Source organism: Balaenoptera musculus, chromosome 13, assembly GCF_009873245.2.
Source record: "Balaenoptera musculus isolate JJ_BM4_2016_0621 chromosome 13, mBalMus1.pri.v3, whole genome shotgun sequence".
NCBI classification, from domain to species: Eukaryota; Metazoa; Chordata; class Mammalia; order Artiodactyla; family Balaenopteridae; genus Balaenoptera; species Balaenoptera musculus.
The window spans coordinates 82,415,499-82,442,216 of record NC_045797.1 but is presented as its reverse complement, the minus strand read 5'-3'; the positions used below and the strand labels follow the sequence as shown (position 1 = coordinate 82,442,216).

At 44.0% G+C, this 26,718-nt stretch overlaps 1 protein-coding gene across 2 annotated transcripts; it reads right to left on the bottom strand.

The window, feature by feature from the left end:
- Positions 1-5,689: 5,689 nt before the first annotated feature.
- E2F6 (E2F transcription factor 6) lies at positions 5,690-25,810 on the bottom strand. 2 transcript variants are annotated; one of them, XM_036873172.1, is made up of 7 exons: positions 25,444-25,810; positions 16,917-16,971; positions 13,872-14,085; positions 11,847-12,002; positions 10,652-10,766; positions 8,158-8,311; positions 5,690-7,696 (listed from the first exon to the last, which is right to left on the bottom strand). In XM_036873172.1, the coding sequence occupies exons 1-7, from the start codon at positions 25,549-25,551 to the stop codon at positions 7,647-7,649; spliced, it is 852 nt and encodes a 283-aa protein (XP_036729067.1). In that variant the 5' UTR covers positions 25,552-25,810; the 3' UTR covers positions 5,690-7,646. The 2 variants fall into 2 exon arrangements, with proteins under 2 accessions (XP_036729067.1, XP_036729066.1); XM_036873171.1 differs by having other exon boundaries at positions 13,872-14,088; positions 25,444-25,808.
- Positions 25,811-26,718: the final 908 nt, after the last annotated feature.

Below are 26,718 nucleotides of genomic sequence, written 5' to 3'. Positions count from 1 at the left end.
CAACAAGAGGGAGAAACCTGATATTTACTGAACACTTATTTTAAGCTGGATACCACGTTTCCCTCTCTCAGACTGACCGCTTTAATGGGTAATCACCCTGAGCTCAGAGAGGTTAAGTAAAGGACATATAGGCTTATGCTATTAAGTGGAAGATCCAGGATTCAAGCCCTCTTCGTCCCCCTTTTTGAAGGTGGGGACCTTGCCTGTTTGTCTGCGTATCCAGCACTGACACAATGTACAATGTACATTTGTGGAATGAATGAAGGAATGAAGGAACACATTCCAATCTTCCTGACTCTAGGTGGTTTTCCCTAGGATTACTGTGCAGTCGTCTTTCTAAAATACAAATCTGACCTTACCACTGACTGGTAAAGAGCGGCAACCCTTTATCCTACAGGAACTGGAGAGCCCTGAAAGCTCTATCACAATGTTTTTCAAACTGTGGCTTGTGACTGATGAAGTCTTTAAAAAGTGAAATGGAATCCATGGAAGAGTGTATCGCAAGGGAGTGAGGAAAGTATTGTTTGGGAAACATCTGTGTGTGTGCTGGACATTTAAAAAGTCATCCTCGCTGCCCTTTGACCTCTCTCTGCCTTTGCACATATTGTTTCTTCATCTGGAATGTTCTTCCCTTGCTCTGCCTGGGGACCTCTAGCTATGCTTCAAGTCCCAGTTTAAATGCATCAGCCACTCCATTCTCAGCCATTTAATTCTCGTCCCTTCCTCTGTTTCCTCGGTGGTAGTTACTTGTTTGCTGGTCTCTCCTAGTGCTGTGGGTAAAGGCAAGGACCACGTCATGTTTCGAGTTTCTTTTTTTCTTTTTTTTAATTAAAAATAATTTTTTGGCTGCACTGTGCAGCATGCGGGATCTTAATTCCCCAACCAGAGATCGAACCCACACACCCTGCAGTGGAAGCTCGGAGTCTTAACCACTGGACTGCCAGGAAAGACCCCTGTGTTTGTTTTTATCTTTCGAATGCCTGTAACAGAGCTTGTCTCAGAAAGGACTCTGTTACGTTCACTCTTTTATAGACCTTTGCTTGCAGTTAATCCTTATTGAACATCAAGTTATTTCTTGATATGCCTTATAATTTCCCATTATTGTCATACTCAGCTTTTTACAAAAATTTATTTATTATTTATTTGTTTGTTTCAGCTGCGCTGGGTCTTCGTTGTGGCATGTGGGCTCTTTGTTGCAGTGCACGGGCTTCTCTAGTTTCGGCATACGGGCTCTCCGGTTGTGGTGCAAGTCATCTAGAGCATGCGGGCTCAGTAGTTGTGGCGTGCGGGCTTAGTTGTGGTATGTGGGATCTTAGTTTCCTGACCAGGGATCAAACCCAGGCCCCCTGCATTGGCAGCGTGGAGTCTTAACCGCTGGACCACCAGGGAAATCCCATATTCAGCTTTTAACAGCAATATAATTCCTCTATAACTAAAGCTTAAAAATAATGAAAAGTTTGAAGACAACTCACATCCACTGTGATTCTTAGATTTGTCTTGAACGAGGTGAGTACCACGTAACACGCTGGTGATGTTATCTGCTCTTTTTTTCCCCTACTCCCAACATTGATGCGACCCCATTTAAATTAAGAATGCCATCGGGGCAGATTTCAGAAGACCCATACATTAGCGTAAAGAAACCGTGATCAAAAAGAGGCTGATTGACTCTGGAGGAATAAAGCAGAACAAAAAGATTAGTAAAACTTACACTTCGGAATTCAAATAGAATTTCTCTCTTTATAAATAAGTTGATTATGGGAAACGAAAGACACTTAAAGGAAACAAGCCTCATAGGACTCTGGTTAAACCTGAAAATAATTTTCCCCCATCAATTTCACATATGTTCTTTATTTTTCCATTACAACAGCTGCCTTTGGGGCAACTAGAATAAATTCTAGAAGAAATGTGCAAAGGAGCTCGGTTACCAATCTGATGTAGGGTGGATGGTTTATTTTTCTTTCTGCTTACACAGCAGCCTATGCTTCAGGACTGAAATGCTGCAAAAACGCTGGGCAGTGCTTTCCAGCCCAGCCGCATAACCACTCCATTCATGAGTGGAGAGGTTCTGTGTTGGCACATGCTCAGCTTACAGACCTGTGGGCTGCGTTCCTGGGCCCACATTTCAGAGCAGTGTAAACAGTTGAAGTGGCCACCTTTGTAGATACCACTCCCAGGTTTTAAAAAGACTAAGGTTTTACCTCCTCTCACCAGAGTTTCAGGCTATACGTAGAGAACTAGGTACCTGCTTTCCCCACAGCTCGTGCACTGGCAAAAGGTCAAAGAGAATGTAAGGTAACCTTGGAATAAGAGCCTTGAATTACTGCAGCAAATCCTCGTCCTCATCACAGTAAAGGAGAGTGGAGATGAAGGAGGAAGGGAGATGACAGCTCCCAATGAGGTTGGTTTGCATTTATGCAGTTCAAACTGTATTACAACACGTACCATCAGAAGGCAAAACTCCAAGAAACAACCCATATCACAGCCATCCACTTAGACGGAGGGTCATCTTGGACCCAGGAATCAATTTAGAATCAGAGACGATAGAACTACAGTTACCCCTTGAACAACGCGGGACTTAGGGGCGCCCACCTGGCGCAGCTGAAAAGCCACATTTAATTTTACAGTCCGTCCTCCTATTCGCGGTTCCTCTGTACCCGCGGGTTCCGCATCTGCGGGTTCCACCAAGCTGGGATCGTGTGATCCTATAGTATTTTTTGAAAAAAAAAGTCCACATATAACTGGACTTGTGCAGTTCGAACCCGTGTTATTCAAGGGTCAACTGTACAATGGAATTTTACAATTAGCCTACAGGTGGGAAAACAGGGTGATTTCTCTAATGTCATACTTAGCGAAGGGCAGAGTTGGGCTGCCTACACCATGCGGCCGTTATGGGTAGGAAGGACGTGCTGGGTGTTTCCTTTCTCTCAGATCCATTCCACCCTTCTATGCTCTGTTCTGTCACGCTGGGACTGGGCCCTGCAAACCCCGTGGCCTATCCTCCCCTGCTGGCCAGTTGGGTGCTGATAAGCAGGCAGTGGTGGGAGAATGGAATGCAGGAAGAGGACAGAAGTGACTTTCTTCCTTTTTCTAGCTCCTGTCAGTGTCCCGGCAGCCACAGAGGACTGCGTGGCTCCACTTTCCAGACCCCTTTGGTAGCCCCAGCACCGGCCACGGTGTCCCCTCAGAAGTGCCAGCACTAGTGGCTGTAACCCCCTTAGTGGTGTGCATGCCTGTGTCCCACCCCAACCAGAGGTTTGAGTACTAACCATTAGGTGGGTGTCTCCTTCCCCAGCAGAGCACTGGTGTGGCATCTCCTCCAGAGATGTGAGGACCTCACCTCTCGGCTCCCAGGTTATGGGAACGCTACTTTATCCTAGGGGTGGTAGCTGCTTCCTGAATTATTAATATCTGCTACCTCAAGGTCCTTTTTTGCTACTTCAGCCTTCTTGCATTAACTCACCTCTGATGTGGTACCCACCATGGTTTTCTTACTGGACCCTGCCTGATACAGTACTTCGTATTAAGAGTGTTTGTCATACCGTCTTTGGAACACGTATGTCTTACTGAAACATCTAAGGCATTTACTACTTCCTGCTCAACAGATCCAATGTCATGGGCCAATGTGATGTTCTGAGGGGAGTGAAGACACTCAAGATCTCTGCAGACTCGATCATGGCAAGAACAGGAAAATGGACACAGCTAGAATATAAGGCTGATCTCTTAACAGTTGTGACTTCTTTCCTCCCCAGTTACTGTTTAGATTTTAATATGTGAGAATTAGTGTGAATTCACTTTATCAACAAGAACAGGATCTGGAAATTTAAAGTCAATGCTATTCTCTAGCAGCATCTGCTTCATTGGATGTAAGTGAAGAAATCTGGAAACTCTGAACTCTCCACTAGATGGCAATCATTACACAAATTTGTGTTAGACTCCCATGACGCTAGTGGCCAACAAATGTATTAATAGTCAGATTTTATTGATCACAAGCAACTGACAAGTTGGGAGTGTGCCTAAGGTATGACACTGGTTTGGTGCGAGGCTGTTTCTGAGTCTTTCACTCACTGACTTGGGGCAGAGATTGCTAGCTGTCCCCAAACATACTAGTTAGCACAGGCTGGGTTACGTTGCAGTAACAAGTTAGTTCCAAACAAATCCCAATGATTTGACACATTTCACACTGCATGCAGATGGGCAGGGCAATTCCACACAGTCTCTCGGGGATCCAGGCTGATGGAGGCTCCAGGATCTTATAGCTGCATCACCTACAACCTGTGGCTTTCTTGGTTATTGGGGCAGGAAGAGCTACTGCAGAACTGCATGTAGTCTTTTCACATGTCACTTCCTTTCATAGCCAACTGGCTAGAACTAGTCATGTGGTCTCACTAGAGGTCATCTTCCTGCCCAGAGGGGAGGAGAATAGGATCTAGTAATGTCTAACAACACCTTGTATCTACTCTTCTTCAGCAGCACTAGAGCTCCAGGTGATAGCTGGGCACGTGGCTGTCCCCCTACCCAAGATTACATTTCTAAAGCTAAGTGGCTAAATTGTGGCCAATGGATGTAAAGTGAACTGCAGGAAGTGTCCTCAAGGAGAAGTGTACCTTTCTTCTCTTTCTTCATCCTGCCTGCTGGCTAGTACGTAGACACAACAGCTGGGGCTCCAGCAGCTCTCCTGGACTTTGAAGTGAACTCGGAAATGGAAGCCAAGCCTGAATGAAGAACTACCTGGAAGGAAACTTGGTCCCTGACCCCTTGGAGAGCCATACCAACTCTGCACTATCTGCAGATTTCCTGTATATGACAGATGAACCTGTATCTTTTTTAAGCTGCTGTTATATTGGGGTTTTTCTGCTACTTGCAGCTGAATTTAATCCTTGCTCATATGGGTGCCCCATTGCAAAGTCTGTTACGGTTTCTTTTCCCAGTAAGTAACATCCCTCTTCCCCTTCCACGTTCAGAATTAACTGATAGACACAGAGGTCTGAGAGATGGACATCAGATATTAATAAAGTACCTCTACCATTATTAATAAAGCTGACTGGAGACACGGCTTTAGATTAGCAGACAAAGGCTGTGGCAATTTCCTAAAATCAGACAACAATGAAGTAGACTGCTCCTTTCACGGATGATTCTTCTGTAGCCTGCAACGCTGTTTGCTAGCATTTTACCCACAGCAGAACGTCTTTCAAAATTGGCATCAAGCCTCTGAAACCCTGCTGCTGCTTCGTCAGCTACGTCTGTCGTATTCTCAATCCTCTGCTGTCATTTCAACAATCCTCACGGCATCTTCACCGGGATTAGATTCCAACTCAAGACACCACTTTCTTGGTTCATCAATAAGAAGCAACTCCTCATCTGTTCAAGTTTTATATTTATAACAAACATAATAATAACGAAAACATTTGAAATATTACAAGAATTACCAAAATGCGACACAGAGACATGAAATGAGCAAACGCTACTGGGAAAATAGCGCCTACAGACTTGCTGGACACAGGGTGGCCACAAACCTTCAATTTTTAAAAATCACAGCATCTGCGAAGCACAATAAAATGAGGTACGCCTGTACACACAGAGAGATGGGTAGTAATGTTCAGGGCAGAGTGGGGGAGGAAGGACCCTGGACGCTAGTTCTGGGGATGCGCACCTTAGCAGCTGTAAAAAGAAGAAACCAACACCGGAAGCCGGAGTGACAGGAGAGAGATGCATTTATGTAACACGTCTACAGTTACAAAGGACTTTCGTTTACATGATCTCATTTTACTCTCAGAGCAATTTGCAAAGTAGAACATTTATCACATTTCACAAGTAAGGAGCTGCTGCTTAGAAACGATGCTATCACCTGCGGCCATGCTTTCTTTGTTGGTTTTGGGGGCACCGCCTTCTTTAGTTGTTTATTTTCCCTTCCTCTCATTATTCCTTCTCAGGAAAAGCCTTTTCTTCTGTATTTCCCCTTAAAATAAATGTTAATGGGCCTCTCCCTCTTCTGCTGTACCCTCTCATTAGGTGACTTCATCCACTCTCATGTTTAGCCGTCACATATGACCGACAGCTGCCAACTCTACAAGGCAGAGCCTGGACCTCTCCACGGAGCACCTGATCTCTACACACACCTTCTGCCTGGACCCTCAGGTTCACCGCACGTGCCCAAGAGGAGGAGCACGGCAAGCAGTCCCGGGCCGACAAGAGGCAGCCGGCGCGGACCGTGAGGAGGGAAGAGGCTGGTGCTCGGCAGCGGGACGGGACTGGCAAAAGCCGCTGGAGCCCAGAGGTGTGCCAGTCCTACATACTCAGCATTATTTTTCAGTACTTTGATTTCTGATTCCTATGCTAGCTCTATATACATGGTCTTAATTTCACGTTGCTTCAATTCTTTCTTTGAAAGCAAGAGAAGTTTAAAATATGAATTTGAATGACACAAGAACCTTGTATGTTATATAAGCCAAGTATTATTAGTCTAATTTTACCATTCACTCACTCACTCACTCACTGATTTGTTCAAACATTTACTGAGCACTTTTTATGTGCTAGGCGTGGTGCAAGTCGCTGGGTTTAACAATGATTAAGACAAAGTCCCTCAAGGAGCTCACAGTCTAATGGTTAACTACTGAGTAAACTGAGGCACAGAGTGGTAATGACTTACCCAATGAGGTAGAAATAGCTAGGTACTTGGAAACGTGGGACTAGAGCTGGAGAGAGGGCAGGGTACCACTAACTCATCGTAAGTAAACCCCTTTGACTGAAGAGCAAGGCTGCATACAGAAACATATGACAAAACCTGATTGCAAAAAAGGTTAAAATAGTTTCCAATTCTCATCATGATTGTATTCATGTCTTGCAAGGAATTAGGCCATGACCTGATGGCATTTGTACACTTGCCCCTAAGGCTTGGGGCGTGCCACCAGTCTGTTCAGACACAATGACTCTGTAGGGAGCTTGAAGTCCAAGTTTAGCGCTGGGAACCGTATTGAAATACCTTCATTAAATCTACGAACTTTAAATGTATAGCATATTTATGATACTTCTACATGTAGAAGTTTGGAAAAAACTCTCCTCTAACCCTCATTCAGAGGATTCTAATAAGTTATAGATACCACAGAAATTAGAGAATATGTGTTACTTTCCATATATACATTATTTTGGCTGTACAAAGGTGAAAAGTTTCACTTAGACATATTTCATAAGTGATCTAAACATTATACAAATATATACAAAGACATCATGTCCAGATGCGTGCGTACACCCATCCATTGCAGACATGAACCCGTGTAAGGCAATTTCTTTTGTGATAATGACACATGATCCATGCAGCAAAGGGCAGGGTCCACTAAGAACTGTCCATCCAGCCTGCCTGTCTGTTTCAGTGATACTCTGGGTGATTTAGTAATTTCAGTAGGCAAGATGTCTATTTCACTGACAAAAAGCAGTGAATAATTATAAAAAGAGTTGTTTTCAAATGCAGAAAGCATAATTATCCAGTAATCTAAGTAGTGAACTACTCGAAGGTACTCCTGGCCTTACGGCTGCTACTGAGAATGAGAAAATGTCTGGGATGATTTATTGCTCTGAGAATCACATCTAATGCATAATTCATCCACACAGGATGTCCCCAAAAGACTCAATGCACGAATCCTCAAATGCCATCAATTGCTCACTTCAAGCAGTTCTTCACTTTGCTGTGGAGGATCTTCTTCTGAAAAATAACAAGCACAAGAGAAACCCTCCTAAGTGAAGGTATGAAAGGCAGACAGGTAATAGAACATACAATTCAAGTGCTTAAAAAAAAATAGGAAGACCTCAGTCAAGAACCATATTCTTACGTTAATGGCATGAGGCTAATGTTTTGAGTCTCACAAGAATAAACTACAACTCAAGCATGTGCCTGAGAGGCCGGGTCAGAGGATGCAAACAGCCTTCTCTACAGAGACCACACTCTAGGACCAGCTACAATTCTAAGTTTTCACGGCTATCAAAACTACACAGAAACAGTCTAAACTACAGTTAAGAATTACCTTGTAATTTTTTAACTCATGTTTTTGTAGCTAGGAAGAGTAAAAATACCTATAAGGCCATAATATTCATTTATAAAACTGTATGTATTTTAAAAATCATTAAAATCTTACATTTTCCTAACCACAGAACTGGTGCACTTACCTTTCTCAGCGGGAGTGCGCTCTGGATGTCTGCTTTCAGACGAAGAGGCCCCTACACCGTCCGACACTCTGTGACCTGAGTGATCCTGCTCCACTTCACATAAATAAACATCAATAGGCCCTTTAGTGCTCCTGATATGTACTGTGATAGAATCCTAGCAAGAGACACAGAAAACATCAAGATGAATGAGAGAATTCACTAATTGTATTTTTTCACTTACTAGAACTGTAAAAGTTTCAAGGGACACTTTTGAAAATTCTCATTCAGGTAGTTTCCTTTCTATCATATATTTGAGAAAATCATGTATTTGTTAGCTTGAGTCACAGGAAACCACTGGCCAATTCACACAGTTAACACAGCTACTTGATGGTGCAGCAATGGTTTCAGAGCCAGGAGGGGACCTCAGTACTCAGGAGCCCATCTTTCTCTACTCAAGACTTGACCCCTTTAAGGAGTCTGTACTTGAGACTCAAAAATCAGTATTTTGATGACAAAGAAATCTAAAACACCCCGCAGACTCAAATGATAAGGCTGTGTTAAGATTTCAGACCACTGAAGAGGTAACTGAGCTAAAGGAAAGGACCATTCTTCCATCCACTTGAAAAAGAGGATGAGATCAAGACAAAATATACCTCTTGTAATTTAAAACATTAAAACCCAAAAGATATCAGGAAATTGGGTACTCCTACTGAGAATTATGCTACATTCGTAAGGAACAGTTCCGGTTACAGATGATTCTTTGTTGTTTTGATGCGAGTGGGTTCAACTGTAAAGTCAAGGCTGTTTTCTCCCTCTCCTGCGGTTAGGCCTGGGCTTGGTACCAGATGCCCCTGCTCTACACCACCCTGCGATCTCACAGCAGAGGGGCTCCCAACCTCAAGCGCCACCTTCCACAGCTTCCCGGTAGCAGGCAGGCAAGGCAGGTACACTGAAGAACATCTGCTCAGCTCCTAGACGGGCGGGCCAGGTCTGGTTTGAATGGTACACGCTGTGCAATTCGACAGATACTTCTGAGCAATAACGGAAACCACTGAGCTGCCCAGAAGAGGCAGCTGGGGACCTCGCGGTCCACTCAGTCAGGGGCCGCCCGCGCCTCGTGCAGGGCGAGGTGATACTGTGGACTCTGTGGGCCATGCCATCCTTCTCACAACCACACAACTGCCATTCTAGAGTGAAAGCAGTCAGAGACACAATCTAAACGAATGGGCACGTGGCTGTGTCCCGAAACAATTATTTACAAAAACCCAGCAGGCTGGATGTGACTCAAAGGCCAGTCCATCTCCACCGGGACGAGATCCCCAGATCTCCCTGGAATCGGACTCTGTGTGTATCGGTCCCACTGTCTTTCCTTATTGCTGAGAATGGCTGCCAAGAGGGCCCACGTTCCTCAGCTTTTAAATGGGATCTAAGAGACATCTTGGGCATGATCGAAGGCTCGGCAAGATTTGGCAATTACAGCCTGAAGCAGCTCACAGCACAGGGAAAAAACCAAAAACCCGTCAGCCACTGCAGAATGGATTATCATGCCCCAAAGGAAGGATGCATTGAAAGATTAGTGATTATGTGTGAATGTGAATATGTGAAATGATTCACATTAAATATAAATGTTACTTAGGAGACTCGGAATATATCTAAATCTAAATAAAACAACTAGGAAGCATCACCAAGAAGTCACAATTTGAGTGTGACTGGAATACACGAAAGCTGTTCCTTAATCCATCTGTAATACACTGTCAAGTGGCAACTGGGGTCTCACACGGACAGTGGTCTTCTGGGGACAAAAGGAAAGGTGGGTGGTGAGAATTTCTTCACGAGGAGGGAGGTAAGTCCCTGTCGCAATGAAGTGATGACTTCAGCACTGACAGTTCTATCAGGCTGTCAGCACGTGATCTGTCCTAAGAATGATCATGCCTCTTTGTTCTGATTCCACCTTTACCACGCAACCTTCTGATGACACGTATCTTTCAGTACAAACTTTCCTGCAAGCAGCTGACAGCTGACAGTCTTTTCATTTACAAAGCAATTTTACTTTTCATTTTAAATGTATAATTTAGTGTTCTCTTTTATTCATAGTCTTTTATGAATTTGGTTAGTGAGCTAATTCCCTAGAGCCCTCGCTGACACCGGATCTTAACACTGAGGCAGTCCTCGGTGATTCCTCTAAGAGGCATGAGAGTACAACGGTTAAGAACAAACTCTGAACCCAAACTATCTGGGTTTGAATTGTGGTTCTGTCACTTACTATGCGATGGTGAGGAAGTTAACTAAACTTTCTGTGCTTCAGATTCCTCATCTTTAAAAGGATAATAATCATGACTACCGCGTTTGTTGTGTTATGCAAAACAACTCAGAATGTGTAAAGTGCCTCAAGCTGTATCAGGTATGCAGCTACCACGCACACACTGGTGATAAGGTGCTGGGACCGCAATAAAGCGCAGCCTAAGCAGCTGACCTGCCTCCCTTTAAGCCTTCTTAAAAATGCAGGGCTACCTACTTCTCTGGGCGCTGGAACATCCAATCTGGTTTCTGCCGGAGCCTTAACTGCAATTACAATCTGTTCATGGAAGGCTTGAATGCTATGAATATCTTGATACGTCACGTATGCTAGTGTGAAAATCAGTCAAGGGTCTCTAAGTAGAGTGGGGAGATAATTTATCTCTTATAATACATGAATCCAAGTGTAATCTTAGAATATCTTTAGTTTTTATGGGATCCAAACTCACAATTAAGGAAAGCAGTCAGGAAAAAATTATTTCATATATAATTCTTACTATTTCATAAACAATTCTTAAGATTTTATAAAGTGTTTTACAATATTTGTAACTTGAAGAATCCCTTTAAACTATACTATTGTGATGACGACACTTTCTGGAGAAAAAGATTAATGAAGTCTGGACCTCTAAAACACATACAACCCATGAAGCTATCAAACCTCCCCTGGCCCTTCCCTATGCATTGCGAGATACTACTATGAGAACCTTTGGGAAAAAATATTCAGAGTTTTGATGAGAATCTCCTAAAATGTAAGGTGGAAAGAATCGGTAAGAAGTAGACACAACTTAGAGAACCAGTTTTTCAGGACTATCATGTACTCATGGGATTTCCCTCATCCAAAATTATTTTCTATCTCGCTACCTGAATTTTTCTCATCTTCTTTTATTGTGTTGCCTGAAATTTTTACGTTACATGATTTACTGGGTTTCCCCAGCATTCTTTTTTTTTTTTTTCTTACTCCACACATCTTTCGATTGAGTGTAGTAACAGCATTTACCTTCCTTCTAATCACCGTATTGTGGAAACAGAAGTTTTGACTGGGGGAAAGTCTAAGTAAACTTGAAGCACGGAACAGCTCAGAATCAGCGACACCTCAGAAAGGTGTTCACCCATTCCGCGTGGGGAACAGGGCGGCAAAAAAGTCTAGGAGACCCGGGAGGAGATCAGTACCAAAGACAAATCTCCCCCTCTGGTCCCAGAGACACTGAACTTAGGAGCAATACGACATTCAGCTGCGTGTTATGCTTTGTGGACTAGAATGGCAGTTTAAGTACCATTTCTATGGCAATTCACTCACTTCTAAAGGTCTCATTTTGTATCTTAAATATATGAATTAATCCCCAAGCTGACCCTACCATCTAAAGTAATCTGCTTTGGAAGGAGAATTTTTTTAAAGGCACAGAGTTAAAGGATATCTTTCATTTTCTTTGTCGTCTGTTAACTTGAACAACTGCTGGGCACAATCCTTAATTAACGCATCCAGAGCATCTTCCATCGCCGATAAATCAGAAAGTTCCTCCTGCAGCTTCTTCTGTTGGGGCACCGCTCCAAAACTGCTAAGATCAGATCCTCTTTAAAAGAAAAAGATCACCATCAATAACATCTAGGAGATTACAAAAAAATACAAGTTAGGTCACTGGAATTTCTCCAAACGTTTACACCAGGTGTTTCCCACAATGACAGAAACCAGGTACTGAACTCCAGTCCTTCCCGCCCATTATTCTAGACAACCATTATTTCTCCTGGTTTTTGTCCCCATTTCTATTCCTTTACACAGAGACTTGAAAAACAAAACCAACACCATAACCCTGTGGAAATTAGTAGTAGTAGGGAAAGCGTAATGAAGTTTAATGAGCAGTGAACTGAGTCAGTAACACCCAGTTTCAGCCCAGCTCTACTTCTCACATGACTTTTGACAAGTTATGATCTTTTAATCCTTTAATGCTTACATATGAAAAACAAGATGTATTGGCCAAATGATAGTTCCCCTGCTAAAATTCTATAAGTCTTTATTTTTTCCCCACTGTGCATATTCTATCCAGTTCTATCTGAATATAATGATCATTTTTTAAAGATATATTTTCTTTATTACTGTTTACCCCAATATGACATGACCTGAGCAACAACCAATATTCATTCTTTTCTTCAATTTTTATAGAAAATGAAAAGTGAAAAAAGGCTGTTACCACTTTACCTTTCTTTCACTTGCTAGTTCTCAAATCTAATTCTAATTAGTGGTTCAGAACACAATCTGATATTAACCCCTAAACTGTTAATGTCATTTAGCAAACATGTTCAAATTAGAATCCAATTTGCATTTCCATAATATTGAAAAAATAATGTCCTTTATGAATCCCTTTCCTCTAATAGCTAAGTTAATTACTTAGAATCATTTAATGATCTTTGTTCGTAGATTTTTCACTTGCCTGAAAGGTCTTTATGTACTTATATGCTGGAACTGTTTCTTTTTTTTTTTTTTTTTTAAAGATTTATTGATTGATTGATTGCTATGTTGGGTCTTCGTTTCTGTGCGAGGGCTTTCTCTAGTTGCGGCAAGCGGGGCCACTCTTCATCGCGGTGCGTGGGCCTCTCACTATCGTGGCCTCTCTTGTTGCAGAGCACAGGCTCCAGACGCGCAGGCTCAGTAGCTGTGGCTCACGGGCCCAGTTGCTCCGTGGCATGTGGGATCCTCCCAGACCAGGGCTCGAACCCGTGTCCCCTGCATTAGCAGGCAGATTCTCAACCACTGCGAGACCAGGGAAGCCCTGGAACTGTTTCTTACTGATCCAAAATACTTGCCTATTGTGAGTGTAACAGCCTTCTTCCTGTGTGGGTTCCCCGCACGTGTGCATGCGTGGACACACACACACACACCCCCATACATTTATACCATAAAGTCTTCTTTCCATGAGATCCCTCCTAATCATATGTTAAGTCTTTAGCTATTGACTTTTAGATATTAAGTCTCCTGATTTTTTTTTTACATTCAGGGCATTGTATTTCGAAGTATGATATACACCATAATCACTTGGGGTAGTTGTTAAGAAGGTAGGTATCTGTCTTCTCCCACAACTGAATTACAACCCCTGGGGAGGGAGGCATCTAAGTGTTTATTACACTACAGTGCAAGAACCACTGTTTTACAGCCTTAACTGATTTCCCCCTGATGTTAATAATCAATTAGAACTTAAGAAATATTTTTTTTTAAATTCCTATCCAAATCAGATGTCCCCTTATCTCGAAAAGTGAAATTCTTAAAACTAATCATGACTCCATTTAACTTTTCCATAATATTGGAATGATATTCTATGTCTATGGCTTTTAATTGGTACCAAGTAGTAAAAAAACATTACTAGTAACTGGTTTGTTTTAAGCATAGTATTGTCACTTAATAAGAAGGGGGGAAAAAAAAAAAGAAGAAAAGTTTGAAAACAACTCACATCCATCGAATATGGTTCTTAGACTTTTTTTCAACAAGATCAATTCCATCCAAAACATTGGTGATGTCATACACTCTTCGTTTTCGTACTCCTAGTTTTGTTGCAACCTTGTTTAAGTCAAGAATACCCCCAGGAGCAGATCTGACAAGATCCATAAATTTTCGAGTTAAATAAACCAGTGATACATCAAAACGAGGTCTCTTCACTTTCAGAGCTTCTGGGAAACAAAACAAACACAATTCATAAAATTTAAAACAGCATTTCTTTCTCAACTCATTAAAAAAACCATTTATTTATTCTTGATCAGTAAGCAGAGACACCTACAGATATTCTACACACTGACCAAATCATAGCTAATTTTTACGAAATCGATTTCTCAAACTGGATAAAAATTTATTAGCCTATTGCAGGTAAACAAAGGCTTTAGACTTAAAGGAGTGTTTGAAATATGCAACCAGTTTCCACTGAGTATGTGAATTTAAAAGGCATCATGGCACCATATCAGACACGAAATGGTGCGTCTGCACTTGTATCCACACCACTATCTGGAATAGGATTAGAAATGATTTTTAAAATTAAGTTTCTCATTTGGTCTTCAAGTTAAGAAATTCTTTATAAAGCAAAGTTAGAGACTTGGCTTTAAAATAAAAAATGTTTAAAATGTTCCTATGCACATCATAGTGTTACCCTGTCTGATGAAGTTCAGAAAGAGCTCAAATTAGTCTTCTAATTAGGATGATTATGATATTATACCTTGAGGAAAAGTGGCATAACTATTTTTTAAAATATTCACTACCCTGTATTAACTTAACATAAGTAAATGAAGGGGGAAAACTGAATATTATCATTCTTTTCATCTTTCCCAATCTGATACTAGGAAAAAAAGTTCTTATGGCTTAGTGTGCAGAGGAAATACTTTTATGAATCATTTAGTTGTCCTTCTGGTGTGGAGTATATGATTACTCTTTATTTCTACTTCATGGCACACCACAGTATGCTTCAAAAGAAACAGTCATCCTATCTTCAATCAAAAATGCCCTTATCCAGAACCTCTACAATGTCATATTCAGTTTAGAGACCCCTGGTTGTTACTGCAAGAAACAAAAGTACATATTTTATAATGTAAATGTCTTCCATGTGGAGACTACTCCTATACTTAAGATTAAACAGGATTAAAGAGGAATTAAACTTTTTTAAAAAATGGAAGCAGAAGATAGTCACAATTCTACAACATACCTTGGAAGATTACAAATGAGAAACTCTGACTTTAAAAACATTTACATTTGACCCTTGAACAACGCAGGAGTTAACCTGCGTATAATTTACTGTGGCCCTCCGTATCTACGGATTCAATCAACCAGACCATTTAGTACTGCAGCCTGTACTTCTGAAAAATATCCTCATCTAAGTGGACCTGCACAGTTCAAACCCTGTTATTCAAGGGTCAACTGTAATGATACTATATTACTAACAAAACATGGCCTTATAAGTTCAGGATAAGTATATTCCTACCATGCTAGTCATTTTATAAAGAACAGATATTAATTGAACACCTATAACGTGACAGTTGCTGAAGGGATATAAACACGATTAAAATGGTCTCCAAAACAAAGGCGTCCCATGTTCCACAGTCTAGCAGGAACTCTACCCGAAACCCTGAGATGAGTGTGCCAGAGGGATTCAAGGTTACGTGAGATGAAATAAAACCTTAACTGGAGTGGGAAACAGGGGAGGCCCCCTCACGGGCATGTGCTGGGAACAGAGCATAGAAAGAGGGACAGGAAGGTGGAGGGTGAGGGGGCGAGTGAGGCAGAGGAAACAGCAGAGCCCCGCGTGAGAACACGGCGTCTGCAGGGAATCCACAGCTGTACAGCGTTCGCGATGGGGGGAGGTGCAGAGTACTGGCAGGTGAGGCTGCAAGGTGGAGAGAGAAACGGCCACCAAGGGCCGTGTCCATCTGTCTGTCCGTTCTCTGCCTTGTTTCTTAATAGAATTTAATAGAAGTAAATAAATGAGGGGTCAGGGTTTTCTCCATGTGTAACAGAGCGTCACTGAAGAATTTTAGGTTGAGTGATACCATCACCTGATTTCTGTATTAGGAAGATCACACGGGCAGTAGAACGGAAGAGGTGAGGGGCTGGAAGAGCCTGGAGCCGATGACGACTTAGATGGCGAGACCACTGCTTCCTGCACAAGAAGCAGCAGCCTGACCCGCGGGTAAGACCGTGGGCTCAAGCCTGAGCCTGGGGTTGAATCCCGACGGAGCAAGTCACTTAATCTCTGGGCATCAGTTTACTCGTCTATCAAATGGGAATAATCATCCAAACCTGAATTCTGAAAGGCTGCTGTGATAATCCACGCAAAGACCTTAATACAGGCCAGGCACTGTACGAGCTCAATAAATTGAGACATGAGTGGTATGCGGCAGACGAAGGGAACGCTTCCAGAGTAAAACTGGCCAAACCTGGGGGCCAGATACGGGTGGGACTGTGGCAGGGCCGGGGAGAAATGAAGGCTGAGGTTATGGTTCCTCGTGGGCACCTATGCACCACCTACCCACCGAGATTAGCACCAAACTAAGAAGAAACGGGGGTGGGGCCATTTGTCGTAACAATTTTCAGAAAGACAGGGAACTACCTGACTGACTCTGAACACTGATCCACGGCAGAAGTAGATGGGAAGGGCACAGGGAATCAAAGGAAACCAGGAGGGCCAAAGACTGTCCACACGCTTGCTGCCAAACTGCCTTCAGCTCTGCTTGCGGTGACAACTGCTCTCACAGAACTCTGGGAAAATACCCCAACAGAGACCATTCTGTTTTAAAAATGACATTTCCAAAGCAATGGAGAATAAACTGGCATTTGTGCACATTAACAGCCCACAACCTCAGGAGTTTTTGCTGAAATTCCAAGCTTTACATTTCAGTGTACAAATTATGCATTTTAAGTTACTCATCAACTCGTGTACATTTAAAATAAATCACTTAAATCATATGAAGTTCAAACTACAAAACCTAAAACCGATTCAGGAATTGAATCAACTTACTTCTCATGGACACATATTGTACATTATCTTCTAAATTAATCCTTATTTTTGATGGCTAGAAAAAAGAAGATACAGAAATTTAAACTTAGTAATTTAAATACAAGCAAATGAATAGCAAAAAATAAAAGCAGAATTGTTAATAATTATTGCCCATCTCTTATTTATAGAGGCACAGTGGTTAATCTTCTTTATATGAACTAACGTGTGTGCATAAGGGGCCTTGCTTACAGATTAAGGGGGCCAAAAAGGGTCAAAAAAAAAAAAAAGCAGAAACAATGCAAATGAACATTTTTCTGGATAATATAAAAGTTTGTCTTTTTTTTCACCCTGGGGTAATAATTTTGGTGTGAGAAAACCAGTCCTCCTTCTAAACTATATCTACTCTAACTGTAATCACATCTGACAGTGTTCATCGATTTGAATTTCTGAAACTGCATAGGCCTCCATAAGTATGGAAGTAGTAGTTAAAGAGATGGCGGGGGGGTGGGGGGGGTGGGGAGGGAGGAATGGTGCAGGGGGGAGGGAGGGAATATGAGACTTTATTACTAAATAGACATTCACCTATCAACTGTATCAGGTACTGAGGATAAAGAGCAATACAGGGATGATCAGGACACCGTCCCTGACTCTGGAAAGCGCAGCAGAGATCTAAGAGACGTCCAAACTGACAAATGCTCACTCCTTGCTAATTAAGTGAGAGTGGCTCCAAGAAACGTGCTCACAAACTTTCACAGGCAGCCATGCATTCCCATGATAATTAATGTAAAAACAGCATTTCTAATCATGGAAAATAATGCATGCTACATAACTAGAAACTTTGGTATTAAGATTCATAAAAAAATTCTTTTAAATTCCTGAGATGACCAGGAAAGTAGTAGTAGCTCCAATATCAACGCTCACCATTTTACCAGCTATTTGCAGGCTATGAAAGTTTATATAAACTTGTAGTAACGTTTGCAATATATTTAAAAATTGGTTTTGCAAAAAAATAAATAAAACCTAAGCTAAGGCTAATAAACAGAAATCCATATTGGCCTCTTGCTTAGAACAAAGTACGTATAATGATGCCATGTGTCTCCAGACAAGCTGTGAGCAGGTTTAGCTCCCGTGTAAGTGAAAAAACTGGCCCCCAAATGGGCCGTAGCAAAACTGGGATAAGTGAATTTCATAAGGTGCTCTAAGAAGGGAAACAACAGTGCTCTGGATGCACCCAGCGAGGGAAATCACAAGGATTCACAGGCAAGGGGACCCCTAGCTGAGCCTTGGAAGACAAGCCAGAATTTGCCGCAACCTGTGGGAGGTTAAGGAGGGAGGAAAAAGACAGAATTCCTGGGGCAGGAAGTGAAATGAACAAAGGTATGGAAATATAAATCACCTGGCACCTTTTGAGAAGCCACCTGGGTGGCCAGTGCAAAACCAGCTTGATACTAAGGCTGGACGGGAATGCTAGCACCACGCTCGACACGGAGGACCGTGAAAGTCATGCTACAGACTTTGGACTTGCTGCTGTAACCAGTGCTGAATCACCACAGATTTCCGAACAAGATATGACGTCGTCCAGCTCGTCGTCCATGGTTTAGAAATCTAAGTGTGCTGGCAATGCGGCAAAAAGACTGAAGGTGCGGAAGCCTGAAGGTGAGGTGAGCAGCTAAGAAGCTCTTTGCTGGCAGTGTTACGATCCTCGGCACAATGATTCCCTTACCATCTATGACAAGGTGACAGCACCTGTCAGCAAGCTAACTTGATACGGAATAATTCCCCTGAAACAGGATTCCACTGTAACATTAACTCAGCTGTTACACGTAAGCCTGCTGGGTGCAAAACCAGTCGGGAGGGCCCGTCTTGGGCAGGGACTCTGCCCCGCTAGCTCTCAGCACAGTGCTAACAGACTTGTGAAGACAGCATCCAACAGTGCCACGCTGAAGGGCAGTCCTATTCAAGGCAAATATCAGACCAACAGGACCAACTGTCACTGCTATTTTTACTTTCAACCCTTCTGCTAAAACAGTATGAGATGGAGCTGAACTACTGATGCAAGATTCTTAAGTGAAAAAAAATCCATCCTTATCACACTAATTTGAAACACACATCAACAAATATCCTAAGTTGTTGTAAATATCATGGTCTGTCTACAGTTTTCTATTCAGTCTACGATCTGTTACTTATGTACCTGCAGCATACTACTTCAATTACTATAATGTCTGAATAAACCCTGAGAATGCACACAGACAGGGTTAACAGAGCAGCACTCATAGGTGCCTTGCTGCAAACAGGCTTCTGTTCTTAGCTTAGAGCAGCAGGGCGAGTCCTGCACACAGTACTTAAGGGTTTCCAAACAGGCTGTCTCCCTATCTGCTCTCTACACATTCTGCAAGGGCACCTTTCCTGCTCTACACGCCCTCCCTCTGGTCTCCTTATCTAGACTGCTGCTATTCACAGCTTGGCACAGGGATAATACCTCAGTTAGTAACACGAGAAAGTATGACTTCCTTTCCCCTACATTCTTTGCTCTAAACCACATATTGGCTCTATTGAGATCTGTGGGAAAACAGACCCTAACAGCACCCATTCGTTTTTATCCCTTTGAATATAAAAGCACTATCTCTTTATTTTGGAGGAATCACAATAGCATCATGGCCCCTCAGGGGCAGACATCCCAAATAAAGATCGTATAAATCCTACAGACCTACAATTCTGGAGATTTCCAAAGTGCCCATAGTGATGACACATTCATCTCATTTATACTCAAAATAGTTCTTGGCTTAAGATTGGGTTCAGGACTACCGGAACCTCCTAGATGCTGGGAGATCCCACCCTCATCTGTAACACAGTGTAGGGATATAACTCTACCGCCCACTTTCCAAGCTATTGTGAAGATTAAATGACAAATTTTGTAAACTGTAAAGATCCTATGAAAGCATAAGAGACTATTGTTTTCCTTTTTGAACCAGAACAGTGCCTGGCACATTCAGGCACTTGGTAAATATTTGTTAAACTAATGAACAGAAGAGTGAAATAGGACCTTGTCTGGATGACTTCAACTGACAAACAAGGAGTATTTACAGACACAGGGACACAGGGTGAAGACTCCCTCTTTGGTACACCATCAATAAGGACCACTGCGAGACTATGAAGCCTCAGTTTCTGTTTTCTAATACAAATTTATCATCTGGAGAGACTCAATCTGACAATCCTGGCAAGCCTTCCCAACTACTCTAACTTTGGGGAACCACACCCAACAGGTAAGCTAGGAGCTTTTCTGGGAGGAAAGGGGACTAGATAGGAGTTCTTCTTTTTAAATGGCTTTAAAATCAGAATACAGGTTTTCTCACACAAAAGTTAGTGAGCTATCCAAAAAAAAAAAAGTAAATGAAATGCACCCCTGCACTTGGTCCCTCAGAGCAGAGCAAGGCACCCTGCCCTGGAGAATGCTGAGGCTCGACACCCCTGCGGGGACGAGGACACCCCTGCGGGGACGAGGACACCCCTGCGGGGACGAGGACACTGGAGAGAAGGTGAGCAGAGGGCCCCCGGTCAAGGTGAGGAACGACCCAGGCCGTTCCCAACAGGAGACGGATCGTGTGAGCACCTTTCAGGGATACCCATTTTCCTTTTATTTTGAAATAATCTCAGCCTTCAGAAAAGGTACAGAAATAGTACCAAGAATTGCCATACACCCTTCACCCAAATCCTTCAAATGCTAACGTTTTACTACATTCGCTTTATCTTTTTTTTTCTATACACACACATAATTTATTTTTTCTGAATCATCTGAGGGTAAATTGCAGACCCCTAAATAATTCAGTGTGTATCTCAAGGACATTCTCTTAGACAACCAGAGTATAACTACCAAGAAGTCTGTTCAAGACTAAGCAGTCTTGAAAAAGTTTGTCAGTAGAAATCTGGACTTTGCCAGTAAGGGTTCAAAAGGAAGGGGGACTTGTTAGAAACTTCAAGAAGGGGGATCCCCGTTATGCTAAGACAGAGCACTTAGCAACTCTGTCAACTGCAGATCCATGCAAAGCAGATGGTAATGAACCGGGTAACCTAACCGAGATTTCCACACAGTGTTAACGGGGATTGGGTGGGGGGGAGGGAGAGAGGGAGGGAGAGAGAGACAGACGGAGAAGAGACAGAGAGAGACAGCGAGAGGAAAGGACTGTTCAAAGAAAAAGAAGCTACGACTTGGTAGCCTTAAAAAATTCTCAGCCTCTCAAGAAGCTAAAAATTAAGCGAAGACTTCTGAGAAAGACCAAATCAAAGGCACCGCCAGAAAAACCGAATCTAAAGGGGAAGGTGAGACTGAGCAATTCTTGGTGAAGTCCTCAGAGGTCAAAGATGGTATTTCAGAGTGCCATTCGGTCACACAAAAGGCCCCTGAAGGAGACCAAGAATGAGCCTCACAGATCCTCGCAGCCTAAGGACAGGGCCTCTGGGAAGCTGCAGGGCACTGTCCTCGGCCACCCCAGCAGGAGCCCAAGGCACAGAAGAGTTTATTTCGAAGAAATCTGTGGGTGGGACGCCTGTCTACTGAGTGAACCACAAGATTCACAGGACACCCACATGGATTTCGAGAGAATTACATTGGCAAAATCACTGCCAGCTTGGTCTAAAAGAGATAAAGACAGTTCAAAGTGAAAAGAGGCCACTGGACACCCCCAAATTATGCCTACAGGAAGCAGGCTGAAAAAAGGACTCAGCTACAAATACTGAAGAGATATGACCTTTCATGAAAAAGACAGACAGGCTCAGATGGTGGAACCAAGAGCCCAGAGGGAGAGGTGGGAACAGGGAGAATTGTTCCCAGACGTTGAGACCTAATCAAAAAACTTCCCACATTTACCAGGTGGCATTTCAGAACTGCTCCAGACCAGATACTCCTCTGTGACCCCCCTTTTTCTCCTTTATGGACAGGACTGTCTACAGCAGTTATCCCGTCTGTCCCACTAGTGTACGACGTATGCCGGGGGTGTGGGGGGGGCAGGGGTCAGATAACTTGTCTTTTCAGTTTCACAGGCCTAAAGATCTGGAGGAACTGTACTTGAGGAACTGTACTTAAAGAACTACACCCAAGGAGCCTGAATTCTTACCTCATTCTGTGAGTGCAAAATCTGTTACTTTGAGGCTCACACTGTCCCAGATTAGGCCAATGGGAGCCTTTTCAAAGTGGTTCCTGCACAGGACACTTATTTTTGACCTTCTCAGCATCTTTAGGACGGCAGTCCTCAGAGGAATGCTCCCTCAAACTTCTACGGCACTAACCTGCCCAGGCGCCAGCAGAGACGCTGCTGCTTTTCGTTCTGAGAACCCAGCCCTGTGGAGGCATGCCAACACTTCTGCTCCTTTAAGGAAGTCACACTGAGGGGCTACGCTCAGGTGTTTCCCCAAGACATGCCAAGGGACAGCCCAGTAACAGCCAAGCCTCAAGGCTGGACGTCCTAGGAAACCTTCCCGTTCAATCCGCAAACTGCTTCTCTCTCTCTCACTTGCTCAAGTCTCTTAGCCTGTCTGCACCTTAGCCGGGAAGAGGCAGAGCCCGCAAACTGAAAGCACTAAGGCTGCTCTCCGCGCACACGGCTGTCTAGGCACCAGCAGCTCCTGATGGGCAAGGCGGCACGTTCCAAGTTATTTCACTAGCGCTCCAAGTCCCACATCTAAAACCCCACACTTTTCAACTTGTCATCTCAAAGGAGAAAGAATAGAATAAAAGGTGAGTTTTAGGGACTAAAATCTTAAACACTGCCTCTAAATTGGTTAAAAATTTCTCTACACAGATGCTTCTTTGTACCAATTGCCTGTTTGAGGGAGTAATATCCCTTTAAGAGCTCTCTGAACATATACCTTTTCCCACGGTGACTGCATTCTTGTCACACACTCAAATTTTCCTTGTTTTTCAATGTGCACACTAAGTTCCATCTTTAATCAGTACCATGTTATGCCTTCACAGAATTCCAGTTTTCAAGCCATTTGCCCAGGGAACATCAGACACTCAGCTGTACACATAACTATTTTTTGCACAGTGTTTAATAATACACAGTTTACTAAATACTGCCAGCCATTAGCCAATTAAAAAATGCTGAGATAGGTGTTTAAATCAGCATTTTACAGCCAGGAAAATAAACACTCATACAGTCAAACATTTACAGAGTACCTACTTCATTCATCCAAAAGCTGTTTACCAAATATTTTTGCAAGAAGCACCAAATGTGCTGGGGACGTAACAATGAAATGAACAGAGTCGCTGCACTCAGGGACCGAAGGGCCACACGGTGCGAAGAGAGGAGTAGGCACAGGGCGCTCTGGGAGCGCAAAAGGGGCACTTGACCGAGTCCTGGGAAGTCAGGAAGGCTTCCGACAAGTGACCTATAAATCTAGGCCTGAAGAACCACGCGACGTGACAAGGAAAAGTGTGCTTTAAAGGTTTTTTTAAAAGGGGGAGTGCAGATATACAGGGGTCCAAGAGAATATGGAGATATGGAAAATTTAGCAACTATAAGCAGTTCAGGAAAGATAAATCCAGGGGTCTGATTACATAAAGAAGTTTCTCCTCTCTCCTGAGAGCACTAGGGAACCATGACAGATTCTCTAAGTCAGATGACGTTGATCGGAAATATGTTTTAAAAGGACCATTATGGTTAGTTACTATGTGGAGAATATATAGAAAAATCAAGGGCAAGATGGGAGGCAGGAAAACTGGTTAAGAAGATTACAGTCCAAAAGATAGACGATGGCTAGAAGTGGCAAGTGTTGGTGATTAATTTTAATTAGATAGAATGGAAGAGATCCGTTTGGAAAAGGCAAGGATGACTGATGCCTAGGATACTAGCTTGGGCAATACGGTGGGTGTGGTACCATTTACTGCAATAGGAGACAGCGAGTTGCTGCTTGCTTAGGCAAGAAGATAATGAATTCCACTTTAGATACGTGCGCTTGAAATCTAAGTAGAAATGTCTAGTAGACAGTTGCAAAGCTCTGAGCCAGATTTATAGATTTGGGAGTCACGACATGGTAACTGAAACTACCAGAGTGAATAAGACTATCTACAACTTCAAGGGATATGTGCATCTTCCGACATTAAATGCAAAATAAAGTGGTTTTTCCATAGTAAGAGTTCGGAGCTTTTATCAAATTCTCAAAGATTAAGACCGCCAATACCAATAGTAACAAGTCACGAGAGTGGTGAATGACACCCCGCAGGAAGAAACGGTGGAGAAGGTAGAAGATCTGAATAAAACCCACATGGTAGGAATGGGAAAAGGAAGAGGGGTTTACAAAAGAGGACAGGAGAGGCCAGATAAGCAGACGGAGCGCTGAGAGGACGCGTCCAGGGGGCCGTTCAAGGGCGAGTGTCCAACAAGAGTGAGTGGTCGATCGTGTGGAAACTACAGAAGGTACCGAGTGAGACATCTGCTGGACGTGACTGGCGACCTTGGTTAGAACGTCTCAGAGCTGTGCTTAGGGCAGAGGTCCCCCAGCAGGTGGTAATGACAGGTGAGCAAGCAGACCCAGGAGTGCTGACAACTTTTTCAGAAAGCTTGGCCTCGAAGGGGAAGAGATACAGTAGGTGGGAGGGCATACGGAATTTAAGGGAGGGATGGATCTTTCACAATGGAAATGGATTTAGGATGCGTTTTAAGTAGTCGAGAATTTACCATCTGGAGTCAGACACTGCGAGGTTAAACCCAGGCCTGTCTACTCACTAACGACAGGCAAACCACTTAACAGCTCCACGTCTATTTTGGCAACTGCAAAACAAGAAAAATAATCCCTGAGGACTGACTGCTGGGCGGAATTAAATGAGATGATGCTCATCAACTATTTTTGAGCCCTGAGTCCTCCTGGCGTCTGGGCAGACGGACCTCAGGAAATGTTTATTTACTAGCAATGGGAAGAAACCAGCAGAGAAGTCGAAAATATGCGGAGAAATGGAAAACGATGGGTTCATCGAGGGTCCTGAGACTCGAGGAGAATATATCGCATCTAGTCCAGAACAACAGAGGAAACCGACCTCCGGCAGGGAGGCCAATCTCCCACTTGCTCTGTCAAAGAGGACCGAAGGTAACTTGCTGAATGGGTAGCTGTGGAGTGGGAAGTGTGGGGTGTGGACACGGTTTTAAGTGGCTGCCCTGAAGGAGGAGAATGGGAGAAGTGGCTGCAGAGAAGAACACACGAGAGAGAGCTTGCGGAGATCCCCTGAGTCCAGTGGAGACGGAAAAGCATGACTGTCTCAGGCAAAGCCGGGCAGTTTTCTCCAACACTACTCTGCAGCCGACGTAAGAGCCCAGGAGGCTGACAACACATTTGCGAGCAAACGCAAACAAGAAGGCGAGAGCTTCAGCGAACGACCTGTCTGCTTCACTGGACGCGATGGGCAGTGCGAGAGCCGGGGAGACCGAGGAGCAGCCCCGGGGCACCTCGAGGAGCGCACGACCGAGACGACGGCCAGTCCGGCCTCCCCGCGGGCCTGGGAACCCCCACCCCGCGCCCCGGCCCCGCCGCTGGGACACACGCCGTCCCCGGGGCTTACCAGCAGGCCCTCCACGTTGATGGGGTCTCGGCAGCGGCGGCGCACCGTCTCCTCCGCCGGGTCCACGAGCAGGCTGGGCAGCTTCCGCGCCGGCCGCTGCTGACTCATGCTGCCCAGCCGGCCGCCCCTCGCCTCGCACCCCGCGAGCTCTCCCGCCTTCTCCCGCTCGGGTCGGGCGCCGCCCCCGACCCGCCGGCTCCCGGGGGCCAAGCACGAACTGGACTCCTGGCCTGCCCGGAGGCGCCGCCTGGCTAGGCCGGCCCGCTGACGGGCGCGCCGCTGCCCCACGACCCCGGGAGCTGGAACGCGGGCGGGAGGAGAGCACGGTGACCCACGGCTCTCAGGACGCCAGGCCCGCCATCTTCCCGCATGCGCACTGCGCCGCCCCCAGTGCGCATGCCCGGCGCGGCCGGAGCGCTCTCAAACACAGACCCGCTCCCGGAGGCCGGAGCCCGGGAAATCCCGGAGAGCGGAGACCACGGAAAGGATGGCGAAGGAAAAGGAAGACGTGGAGCAGGAATTGCAGACGAAGGGAGCGGGACGAGAGGAAGGAGGCAGCCGGGACAACGCAGTGGTCGCCTCGGAATTCTCGACGCTAAAGGTACTAATAACGGAAAGTTCTGAGCTCGCAGGGATGTTAGTTTACGCTTTAGGCCCTCCGCACGTCTCAGGCCCTTGCCCAGTGTCGATGCTTAGTAAATGTTGGTAACCAAACCGTCGTGGAATTGTTTACTTACATGCATCTTTCCTCCTTTCCCTTTTCTTCCTTCTTTTCTTTTGAGGAATAAACTATTGATTCCCTAGGTGTCAGAAATCGTGGTGCGCACAGGAGATATTCGTTTGAATTTGGCATAGTCTCAGATTCCGGTGGAGGAGACAGATAAGTAAAGGAACATTTAAAGCTGGAGCCACTTTGCTGTACAGCAGTAATTAACACAACATCGTAAATCAACTAAAGTTAAAAAATGAAAAGAAAGGAGAGTGTTTCAATAACGAAGGTTACGTGTGCCAAAAATCCACTAAGCAGGTAATAAAAGGGGGAGTTTAAATGCCAAATAAATAAAATAAAATGAGATAAAATAAAATAAAATAAAAAATAAAGCTGGAGCCAGACGGTCTGTTTTCAGATCCTGGCTCCCCCTACTTAGAAGTTTACAAGACCTGAAGCAAGCTGCTTAATCGCTCCGTGCCTCAGTTTCCTCATCTGTTAAATGGGACTAATGACTACTTACCTCATAAGATTGTTGTGAGGATTAAATGAATTAATGAATGTAG

Bases quoted from the DNA above. Each gene is read 5' to 3' on its own strand.
- E2F6 (XM_036873171.1), bottom strand. From the start codon at position 25,551: ATGAGTCAGCAGCGGCCGGCGCGGAAGCTGCCCAGCCTGCTCGTGGAC. The intron at 12,003-13,871 runs GTGAGTTGTTTT...TTTCTTTTAAAG, and splicing joins AAGAACCATATTCGATGGAT to AGGATCTGATCTTAGCAGTT. The intron at 7,697-8,157 runs GTAAGTGCACCA...GTTATTTTTCAG, and splicing joins GCGCACTCCCGCTGAGAAAG to AAGAAGATCCTCCACAGCAA.